This window comes from Chrysemys picta, chromosome 2 (assembly GCF_011386835.1).
Source record: "Chrysemys picta bellii isolate R12L10 chromosome 2, ASM1138683v2, whole genome shotgun sequence".
In the NCBI taxonomy this organism is placed as follows: Eukaryota; Metazoa; Chordata; order Testudines; family Emydidae; genus Chrysemys; species Chrysemys picta.
This window is the reverse complement of record NC_088792.1, coordinates 111,917,337-111,929,357: the sequence shown is the minus strand read 5'-3', so window position 1 is coordinate 111,929,357 and position 12,021 is coordinate 111,917,337. Positions and strand designations below refer to the sequence as shown.

General features: G+C 39.9%; 1 protein-coding gene across 24 annotated transcripts in view; it reads right to left on the bottom strand.

The window, feature by feature from the left end:
* Nucleotides 1-12,021, bottom strand: part of FHOD3 (formin homology 2 domain containing 3) — a 655,971-nt gene that overhangs the window by 70,923 nt on the left and 573,027 nt on the right. For all 24 annotated transcript variants that reach the window (XR_010598462.1, XM_065583978.1, XM_065583975.1 and 21 more), the window contains 3 exons: nt 5,896-6,078; nt 2,313-2,432; nt 1,605-1,766 (listed from right to left, as the gene is read on the bottom strand). Coding sequence is in view for 23 of the 24 variants with exons in the window: in XM_065583978.1 (XP_065440050.1) it covers nt 1,605-1,766; nt 2,313-2,432; nt 5,896-6,078 (465 nt within the window). In the remaining variant the exon portion in view is untranslated. The remainder of the gene's footprint in view (nt 1-1,604; nt 1,767-2,312; nt 2,433-5,895; nt 6,079-12,021) is intronic.

Below are 12,021 nucleotides of genomic sequence, written 5' to 3'. Positions count from 1 at the left end.
CTGGGTCTGATCAACGGTCCATCTAGCCCAGTGTCCAGTAGCCAATGCCAGATGCTTCAGAGGGCATGAACAGAACAAGACAATCATCAAGTGATCCATCCTGTGTTGTCCAGTCCCAGCATGTGGCAGTCAAAGGCCTAGGGACACCCAGAGTATGCGGCTGCATCCCTGAATATGTTGGCTAATATCCATTGATGGACCTATCCTCCATGATTGTATAGAATTATTTTTCTGAATCCACTTATACTTTTGGCCTTCACAACATCCCCTGGAAACGAGTTCCACAGGTTGACTGTACACTGTGTGAAGAAGTACTTCCTTTTATTTGTTTTAAACCTGTTGCCTAACAATTTCATTGGGTGACCCCTTGGTTCTTCTGTTATGTGAAGGGGTAAACAACATTTTTCTTATTCATATCATTCATGATTTTATAGATCTCTATAATATCCCACCTTACTCATCTCTTTTCCAACCTGAATAGTCCAGTCTTTTTAAATCTCTCCTCACACGGAAGCTGTCCCATACCCGTAATAATTTGTGTTGCCCTTCTCTGTACCTTTTCCAATTCTAATATAAATTTTTTGAAATAGGGCAACCAGAAGTGCATGCAGTATTCCAGGTGTGGACATACCCCTCTTCTGCCCTTCAAACAATCCCCCACCCTGTCAAAGCTCATCATCAGAAGCAAGCTCCCCACAGACCAGAACACACCAACTCAAAGCAGCACCAGATCCTGCCAGAACAACAGATGCAAAACCTATACACATATCTCCACTGCTACAATGACCAACAACTCCCACAACACACCTTTCAAGATCCATGGGTCCTACACATGCCTATCACAACATATGGTGTACGCCATTGAGTGCACTAAATGCCCCCAAAACAACTATATGGGTAAAACCAGACAATTTTTTACACACATGATAAAAGACAACCACCATATCAGATGTGGGTGAACATTTTTCACAAAGCGATCACCTATATCTGATCTCTCAGTCCTCATCCTCAAAGGAAACCTGTATGATACCTTCAAAAGACGAGCCTGGGAGTTTAACTTCATAACTTTGCTAGACATCATTAAATAAACACATTTACCTTAAAAAAAAAAATGGCTTCCCCAATACCAGAAAATAATCATCGGGTGATAACAATAAAATCAAATCCTAGCCTGAAAACAGCTAAGGACAAACTCATAAAGATATGTCCATAATTTCTGTAATAATATTATAATAAATCCATGTAATAAATAATTATGACTTCAATGATTTATAGAATAACTCTTTTCTAGTTGTATCAAAGCACAACAAAGGCAATGAATTTGTTTCAGGTTTATGGATGATGTAGTACCCTGGCTGCAATCTGAGGGGTAGACCGAGATGCAGCCAGAAAGATAAGAGTATTGGTATCTTTAAAATTCCATAAAAGTGACATGACAAATCCACATTCATAACAAGAATTGTGAGGAGGGGAGAAAAAAAAAGAATAAAAGCAAAAAACGTTAATGTTACATTTAAAATCTTTTAATTTCTCACGGAGACTGATAAAGATCCGGCATCTGTAGCAAATGCAAGGAGCTTTTCTTCTTTTGTTTGCAGACATACCTTGGCTGACCTAGTGATAGCCCCAATTTCTGAATAAAGATCTGTGCTGTCTGGGAATTTTTCCACCACCATAGTGCAGACATGGTGCAGGAGTGACTGTTTATGCACTGTGTCCTTGACTTCCGGAACCTTCTCGAGGTAGCTTAACTCAAAAGCTTTGGCCTGTGTAGGAAAGGAATTTTTTTTTGAAAGTAAGTTTATTTTGTCCACACAGATCTCCTCAAAGAAAACATTTACTAAGATATACAATACGTTGAGGGTGGGGGGAGGGGGAGGGGGGAGGGGGGAGGGGAAGAGATTACTCTTTTTAAATAAAAAGAATCCCAGAGCAGGAAGAATACATGATTCTTTCTGACACAATTTTACATACTTCTGAAGAGTCAGTAGATGCCTAGATCATTCCGTTTGCAATGAAAAGAACAAATAGGCGATTCTTGTAATGTGAATTAAGAACAACTCCACTGAAGTCAATGGGGTTACGCTGGTGTAAAATTGGTGTGCGAACAGTGCCTGGTCCCAAATCTCTCTGAGGTTATTTTGAAGGGGGAATATAGAATTAATGAAACATAGAATGTAGGTTTTGTTTTTTAAATTACATGTATGTGTTGGACATATACTGGGTGATAACTATGATATGAGGTAGAGAAGCTGATGAGGAAAGTCTGTGATAATAGTCAGTAATAAAATGATAGGGTGACAAAAGCTTACATTGGTTCCATTTAGAAAGTTCCCAATGGCTAGTAAAGTAGAAAGGATAAATCCCAAGGTTTTATTATGCTCCATCTGGTCCATTCCTTCCTTCAGGTCTAACAGTGGTTCTGCAACTTCCTGTCATTTAAAAAAAAAAAGTGATGATTTTAGGCTCTCATAGATCTTTCTGTCTTAATTCTATGCTTTAGATTAATTATTGCAAAAGTTCTAAACAGTGATCCCGCACAGCACTGGCATTTGTGTGATGCTGGCTCTCTTCCTTGCTGCAGTTACTAAATCACATAAAAAGCCCAGCAGAGAAATCAATAAAATATTTCCTAAAGATGCTTCTTCAGGTAAGCAACTGGCGTCCTTATCACAGGGATGTGATGTGACTGAAATGGAAGACGCTTCACTGCAGGGGGCTGCTGTGTTTGAGTTAGAGGCATAAAAATCTCCACTGATGAAATGTCTTAATTCTAGTTTTTGTGATCTTTCAAGAGCAAAGAAAACCTAGAATATTTGGTAACTTGACCTCTTTATTCTGCCTCTACTGGTCCCTACAAACGATGGCCACCTCTGAGATGCAGATGAGATTACTTCTGTATATCAGTCTATCACTTTAAAACTCAAAAAACACTGCAGTGTCAAAGCTTTACAAAATTGGCCTCTGATTTTAACCTTTTAACTTGCAAACTCTTAATGTACTTCCTATACATGCAAGTTATCTGTAAGCAGGCATAGAGACTGACAGACTTACAAACATAAATTCTGCTCCATTATCTCAGGAAATGGATTACACTATATAGTTCAAAGGCAGAGAGAGATACAGTAATTGAAATAAATGAGCTTATTTCTATGCCTTTTTGTGTGGCCACGGGCTGTTTATTTTGTACATACAATAAGGTACATATAGTTCTCAATCCTTTCTATCAGCAAATTTAATCTTAGTCATCTGTAACCAGCATTCGTTCTCCAAATTATTACTCTGTTTATGATCTGAGGAGCCAAAATTAAGCCTCGGTATTTCAGGCCCAGTGGCAAAACAATTGAGAACTTCTCTGCCTAGAGGAAACATGATGGGTTATTTGCAGATTATGGAGATATTTTATCATAAACATGTGCAGGGAGCTTCAAGAGAAAATGCATTGACAGTCACTATCATATTACCATTTTGTGTAAATCAAAAAAAAAAAAGAGTACTGTACATTTTATGTTGGGCATATTGGCAGGGCGAACAAATTCAGAGGTGATATCATTTACTCATCAGAATATGGGAGTAAGGAGGTCTAAGGCCTTGCCTACATACACAAACACACACACCTTGCACCAGTTTAAGATTATGTCTACACTATAGAGACTATACTACTAGGTCACCGTAGTTGTGTTATGTGTATGGCAACTATTGGCATATGCTGACATTTTAATGGTGACTTTTGTATACATGCACAATTTTTTTTAATCTGACCATATGGAAATATTTTTTTATTTATTTTATTTTAAACACATACAGATATCAAAAACAGCAGAATCACTTTGGCTCAAATCTGATAAAAATTGAAAAAAATTCAGGAGGTAGAGAATATGACAAAAGGAAGAGCCAAACTCTGACCTCTGATGAAATCTGGGTCTAGAAACTAAAGTGCTTAATATCAGCAGAAGAACATCTTTTGCAAATACTTAGTGAGGAAAATCCTTAACAGGAGGGAAATTGCAAGATTGGATAGGAAATCTGCAATCTAATACATTATTTCTTGCATTTCCTTTCAGCATGGGATATCACAAAGTCCAACTGGAAAATAAAGAGATTTTGTATTGATTAAGCTACTACTAACTAGACCTCAGATCATGGACCAAGCTTATTTTTAGTATAACTTCACTGAAAGTAAGTTGTTACATCAGAGATTAATTTGGGCAGATGAATTTTGTTTGTCTGTTTTACCAGTCAGGAACTTGCTAAAAATAATATTTCAAAATTTTCCAAAGCATTAAATAAAAAACCTGTTGAAAGTTAGCAAGCAAATGTATGAAATCACCCAAACAATGTTGACTCTTCCTCACTCATCCATCAATAATCTACCCTGCATCAGTTTCACAAACAATTCACAAAATACTTCTATTGCTCTTTGAATGAACAGTGAACATCAACAAGTGCAGCAATGTTGTGCCTGCATACAAGTAATTCTGTTAATGTAGGGTTACCATTCGTCCGGATTCTCCTGGACATGTCCGGTTTTTCTGAGTTAAAAATAGCGTCCGGGGGGAATTTGTAAATGTCCGGATTTCCACCCCACGCAGAGCGCGCATGGCTGACAGAGCAGCCGGCCGGATCGTGCCACTCGCACGGGTCTCCGGCAGCCAGAGCCCCTCCTCCGCTTCCCCTCTCCTCTCCCCTGCAGCTTGAGATCACTCCCCTCCTCTCTCTCTCTCCCTCCCCGTCCCTGCACTCGCAGATCGCCGGACATTCGCATCGGGCCTCCGGCAGTCTGGAGCTCCTCCCCCTATTGCCCAGCGCGCTGCTCCGCAGCACTCTGCGGGGGCGGGGACCGGGCTGTGCGCTCCGCTGGGGAGCGCGGCAGTGTGTCTGGCTCCACGCGGAGCCCGACACGCTGTTCTGAGCAGCACAGTAAGGGGGCCAGAGGGTCGGAGAAGGGGCAGGGAGGTTCTGGAGGGGGCAGTCAAGAGACAGGGAGCAGGGTTGGATGGGTTGGGAGTTCTAGGGGAGGCTGTCTGGGGGTGGAGGTGTGGATAAGGTTTTGGGCAGTCAGGGTACAGGTAGGGAGTAGGGTCTCAGGAGGGTGCAGTTAGGGTGGGGGGTCTCAGGAGGGGGCAATCAGGGGACAAGGAACAAGGAGGCTTAGGTAGGGGGTGGGGTTCTGGAGGGCAGTTAGGAGCAGGGGTCCCAGGAGGGGTAGTCATGGGACAAGGAGCCGGGGGAGGGTTGAAGGTTCGGAGGAGGGCGGGAAGTGGGAGGGAGTGGAAGGGGCAGGGGCGGGGCTAGGGCAGGACAGGGGCGGGGCAAGGGCGGGGCTCCTCCCGTCCTCTTTTTTGATTGTTGAAATATGGTAACCCTAGTTAATGAGCAAAATTAAAAAACATCTGAGAGATAATCTTAGGGTCCCCCCCCCGCACTTTCAAGAGTTTATAATAGCAATAACAACTTTGAGGGATCCCAGGGATCTTATAAATTAGCTAATGAATAAATATAGTGCTTAGTTCTCTCCACTTGTCAAAATAAGCCAGATTCTGATATACTAAGTTTTTACATAGGCAAAACTCCCATTAATTTTAACAAGTGTTTTGCATGAATAATATCCGGGTAAGAAGTGCATAAGGATTGGGCCCTCATCCCCAGGAAATTGCTCGTTCCTAAATCATTATTGCTTGATTAGAGGAAGGAAGACATAACCCTTAATTTTTTTTGTAAAAGAGAGCTAAAATGTTCCCTTTTCTTCCATCCCATCTCCTGTTGTTCACCAAAACAAAAGCTAAAAATAATTAATTCACCATACCCACAATGTAGCTAGCCATGTAATAATAAAGACTGAACAAACTGAAACAAGGACTTGAAATTGCCTTCTCCCAGTCAGAGGAAGTTTACCTTTTCCACTAGCTCATAATCCATTTTGAAAGCCCAAAGCTGGAGTCTAGCAGAGAGCTCACTAATCGAGGAGAGAGTGAGAAGGAACTGCTCTGCACTGCCCAGTGGGATGTCAGGGTTTGCCATCTGGGCCTCCTGGATCTTCTGTTTTTCTTCCTCGGTAGGAATCATAGTTAAAATTTTCTAGAAAGAAAGATAAAAGACATTATTTTTAATCAGATATACAAGAGCAATGATTTCAAACCTCTTTTTTCATAGAGGGAAAGGAGAGGCAGAAAGGCAAATTTATACAGCATATGTTTGGAAACCCATTTTTTTTTTCAGGCAGGTGTCCATGGAAACAATTAAGAATCATACTGAAGGCTTGACACTGGTTTACATTGTGGTGATGGGATTCCTGACTCAAGCAGCTGTAAGTGAGAGCAGAATCCTGCTCTGATTATATGCAACAAAAAACCACTGCCCAGGAAACCTAAACCATAACAAGGCAATCCGAATCGGTCTAAAATTGTAATTAGAATTCCGTATTGTTTCTTTTATTTTTATGGAATGAGAGTGATTAGCCATTGGAACAAACTAAAAAGGCAAGTTGTAGATTGTCCATCTCCTGGTATCTTCAGATCAAGACTGGATACCTTTCTGGAAGATATGCTTTAGTAAAATGGAAATTATTGGGCTCAATACAGGGGACACTGGGTGAAACTCTCTGGCTTATGTTATACATGAGGTCAGACTAGATGAGCTAATGGCCCCCTTGTGGCCTTAAACATCTGAGAACTTAGAACAACAAAATAACTCAGACAACAGGTACAGGCGAAGATACATTTTTTAACAACGTACCATAAAAATCCTTTCTAAATGGCAGCATTTTGCATTTCTGTAGGTAGGAATGAAGGTGCCCAGATGGCAAACCATTTTAGGGTGATAGCAGGGTGGGTAGCTCAACTATATAAAATGTATGATGTTGGAAGAGCTATTATCCTCCCTACTCCAACCCCATATGTTTACTTGCCACGTAACGTGATAACATTATTTCAGCATTTGTAGGTCAGTTCTAGAAATACCACCTGTATTTAAAAGTTTCAGAGTAGCAGCCGTGTTAGTCTGTATCCGCAAAAAGAAGAACAGGAGGACTTGTGGCACCTTAGAGACTAACAAATTTATTAGAGCATAAGCTTTCGTGTACTACAGCCCACTTCTTCGGATGCATATATCCGAAGAAGTGGGCTGTAGTCCACGAAAGCTTATGCTCTAATAAATTTGTTAGTCTCTAAGGTGCCACAAGTCCTCCTGTTCTTCTTTTTACCTGTATTTAAGACAATTACTCAATAAGGAACAATTGGTAACGTTTTAATTAAAAGTATGCGCTGCATAACATGAAGCCTGCTTTTCCATTCATCTGACAAGTTTATTGTATCGATGAAAGAGGATTTCAATATGCTCATTTGCTGCTGTCATCAGTATTGGTTCCAAAATTTACATTTTCCTTTTAATTCATGACTTTTATGTGCTTGTTTGCTTGTGGCAACTTCCCAGCTGCTTGTTCTCCAGGGTTGCTCTTGGAAATAAGATTTTGCTTTAAGCAACTAAATGTGTTTTTAAAATGAAAAAGAAAACAACATAAACACCTCAAATAAGCCAGGACCTGAGCCCTGCTGAACACAGCCTCGTTAAAGGTGGTGTAGTAGGTTTTCAATGAGACGGTGACCTATGTTCACTCATTGGAAAGAACGTTAGGCTTTTTCTGTAGCCCTTTGTAATGGCAGAATCAATTCTGGAGAAAAAGTCAAAGAAACACAGGCTCTGCCATACAGATTACATTACTGATCCATCCAATCTAGTATCTTGTTCCAGCAGTGGCCAATGCCTGATGCTTCAGAAGCACCTGCTCCTTCCCCTACTGATACATCTAGCACATTGCTCAATGTTGCATCTGGATATGGGGAGTGAGGAATTCCCTCCCGACCCCATTAGGTGAAGAATGACCTTTGATCAATGAAAATATTTTATCAATTCAAATCCAGCCACAGTATTTGTTCTGATGACCATCTTCCTAGTGTATTCCATATGAAGAAGCATTTTTACCTTCTGGCTTTGAACATATTATGTTACCTTTCAATTTAACAAAGCGTCTCTTTGTTCTTATACTACACAATAACAAGACAGTCTGGTTTTCACCTGAGATATGCAGATGGGAAGTGTAAAGGCTGTACTAATTTCAAACAGGGAGTGGAATAATTTAGTCTATTCATTCACTTGGAACAGAAGAAGGATAATCTAGAATTAAATTTCTTTGCTCCTCCTTCCCCCAGTTATCATTACATTGTGTATATACTGCAATACAAGGACAGTCCCTGCACCAGAGAGCTTACAATCTAAATAATCAGCCTCAGGGGGACTGAAGGGGATATAATATTTAAGAAAATGATCAAGATGATAATAAGGGCATGCAATTTTTGTCCTGAAATTTATATGATGACAATGTAAAATACAAATTGAACCCACTTCCTCACTTTTGAATTCTAAGCAGTATCAGTGTTTTTCTGACACATATCCTGAAAATGGCTTGAAATTACTGTTGCATGCATTTACCAGAGAGCCTTCATTTACTGAAATCAGTATGGTTTCTTGATTTGTTTTTATGATCTATCTGTAATCAGTTTTACATGCTTACATCCGTTGCCTAGATCATATCTAGAGCAGATCTGAGAACTGAACTGACTGCCTCAGGGCACCTCTCATATCTCTCTATACCGAGTCCAGTGCTTAGATGCTACTGCAATGGACACTTTATAAACATTCAAAGAGATCAGACAAAAGGAGAGACAGATATGGACAGATGAGATACAAATCCTAAATGGGGCATCAGGAAAACTTCTCAATAACTCCCCAGGAAGAATGAGGCCCTCCAGCACCTAGTCCTCTCTTTCTTTTTAAAAGATGACTTAAATTTCAGTGACTTTGTGAGGCTGAATGGAGGAGCCAGGACGGTTTGCAACTGGGATTATTTTAACATTCATACATGGCCAATTTAGCAGAAAAGATTGATGTAAAAATGCTTTTGATACATTCTGGTCTCAGAAGGGGAGACACTTTGGCAGTTGCAATGCCCTCAATTACCCCCTGCAAATAACTAGAGCTCCAGGCTTTTGGCAGATACACAAGGATCCTACAATCTTTCTTTTTTTGGTGGTAAAGCATCCTCACTGTAGGGATTTTTCAGCAGCCTTAGGGCATTTTAACCAGAGCACTGAAACAGTCAGCTGTATTTCCAAAGGGACTCACTTGGTCCCTGAGCTTTGTATAAACACAGCAGGCCAGATGGAGCTGACAAAGAGCATTCAATCCAAGCACTGCTACTCTGCTGAGCTGGTGCATGTGGTATGTGTAAAGGAAAAGCAAATTCAAAAAGCCTTATTTGTAGTGCAAGCTTCAAGGATCATCCTTGCCATTGAATTACTGCCTGATATAAGCAGAGCCGCTGCTGACTAACTGGCTGATCTCACACTAGTTGCACTCAAGGTGGAACTGAAGCCATAACAACAGGCTTTTCACAACACTTTTAATGCACTCTAGCAGTCATTTTTATCCTGCTGATTATGACCTCTGCCTTCCTGAAAAAGCAATAAAATGTTCTTATTTTTGTTTTTCACTCTATGACTAATTTAAACCATTCATTCAGTGTGGAAGATTGATGAGTCTACCATCTGCCAGTTTATTATTATTATTTTTTACACATCATTGACAAAAACCGTGTAAAAACACAGAAGGACAGAAGGTTACTGGCACATCATCATAACTCACAACCTCTTTGTTTCCACCACTAGATCATAACCAGCTTTGAATTTACTCATTATTTCATAATACCCAATAAGGCCCATTTTGGGTAGAGAGCAAGGAAAAGCTTACCTAGCCCCATAAACAGTCTAGGCTCATATATTTCTTGCTGGTGGGGTGTCACAGTCTTGTATAAACTACAGATTCCATGCTCATGCATACCCTTGTAATCGTTTGGCCCAGAGTGCATGATTCCAGAGAAAAATCTGTCCAGTAAAGTAGTATTTTTATGGATACAAAAGATTGTTTTTGGCCACCTGGTTCATATGAGATCATGATACTGATTATTTTAGTATTTGAGTTTAAAATACCCCCCAACGTTCCTTTTTTGGACACTGTCAATTTCTGGAACTCTGCGGGGAGGGGAGAATGGGGGGAAAGACATATTATAAAACCATTACTGTTCTAGGTTTAGTCATTCTGAGTCTGAGTTCCAAAGTTTCTGATGAGAATGCTTCATAACGTACTAAGTCCCTTTTTGAATCTAGGAATTTTATAGCCAAATATACATTTTCTGACATTTCACCCACAATTTCACAGGGTCTTATGCCTTTCAGACAGCCGTTAACCATGCAAATCTACGGTTTGCATAATCTGGGGGGAAAAAAGTCCAGAACTCAACATTTAATTACTATAACCACCTGAATTTATTATATTTGATTTGGACTCTCAAAAACACATCCAATTTCAAAGAGAAGGAATTGTATCCAAAATACTTCATAATGTTAGTGATATCTAGAAATCAGTAACTGATTATCAGCCTTGCTTCATTCAAATTGGTTTTCTTCTTCAACTATTCATTGAATTTAAATTTAAATTTAAAGCTAGGCTCCTATGTACCCAAGTCACGCTTGAAGAAAGGATTTAGTTGCTTTTGAAAATGGGACTTAGGCGCTTTTGAAAAAAAATTTCCCCTCAGTCTTTAATTTCAAATAATTTTAACCTGATGAAGGCTAAAACTACCAATATATAATTTATACAATATAACATCATAATCTAGAACCTTAGATACACACACTGTGCCCCTGTATTTCATAAAGGCACAACAGCCCAGCTCAACCCCTTCAGTCCACTTTCCACTCAGTTAAATTAGTCACGCTTACATGCACAATGCAAGCCTCCTCAGGTGTACAATTTGGGTCTGATTCTGCTTCCCTTACTCATAATAAGTTCCACTTTACAAGCAGACTCATTGATTGCCTTCATTGAGGATGAGTACCAATAAGTGTTGTGGTTGACTTTTTTTTTTTTTTTATTTGTCCTTCAGATGAATCTGCTAAAATCACATACTGGGCACACAGAGTAGACTTTACGCTTATCTCATAAAGAGCCAAGACTGCCACTCTCATTCACAGTGAATAAATAGCACCTTGCTCTGCAAGTAGTCCAAACTTGATTGGACATATTGAGTGCCAGACTTTCAAAAGAAAGCACAACCAATGTGGCAACTAAAAGATGACTCACCATTTTATGTGGATTCATTGGAAAAGGGTGCATTTTTCCAGGAGCACCTGTTGGGCCCTCCTGTGAAAGTATGGCCCTACCAGTTAATCCTCTACATACTAAATTTAATACATCTGCTTGCTTAAAATCAAGCAATGCCTCTTTCTCTCTCTTTTTTACAATTCTCAGTAACTAACTACTCCAAGCTCATGGGCTTTAAGTACACTACATATCTGCCTATCTCCATTATGCACTTTGAGTAAAAAGTCACAGGGATAGCAAGATTTGTTTTTATTTGACAGTGTGAAGCTGGAGGACAAACTTAATTTTTGCCTTTTGATTTTGGTTCTGGCTGTTTATAATCCAAAAAGGTTTTTCACAGTTCATATTTTACATATATCTGCCAACTCTTCTGATTTATATGCCACCCTCTGAGGGTTTTTTAATGGCTCCCACGTGTATCTGATTTCAGCTCAACCCTTGGAATATATTAGCCCAGTGGGCTATACCTACATCCAGAACATCAATAAAAGACCCTTCTGATGCTAAAATTATGTCTTCATTATGGGAGCCCAGGAGGACAAAGGAAATAGAAGAATGCCCCAAAACAAGATTTTGCCAGTTTCTTATGCATGCTAACATACAGCACTATCACTTTAAAAGCATGACAGACCCACAGCTCCCTCAGCAGCCTATACTGCGGGACCTGCAAAATGATGACTCCCAGTTCTACTATACAATACAATGGTGTTGAAGCCTTTCTTAAAGCGTGTAGGCTACATGTTGCTACACATCACAGTGAAAGGCAGGCTGTATCCGTACTGTGGTTTTTAGCTACTTGCAGCA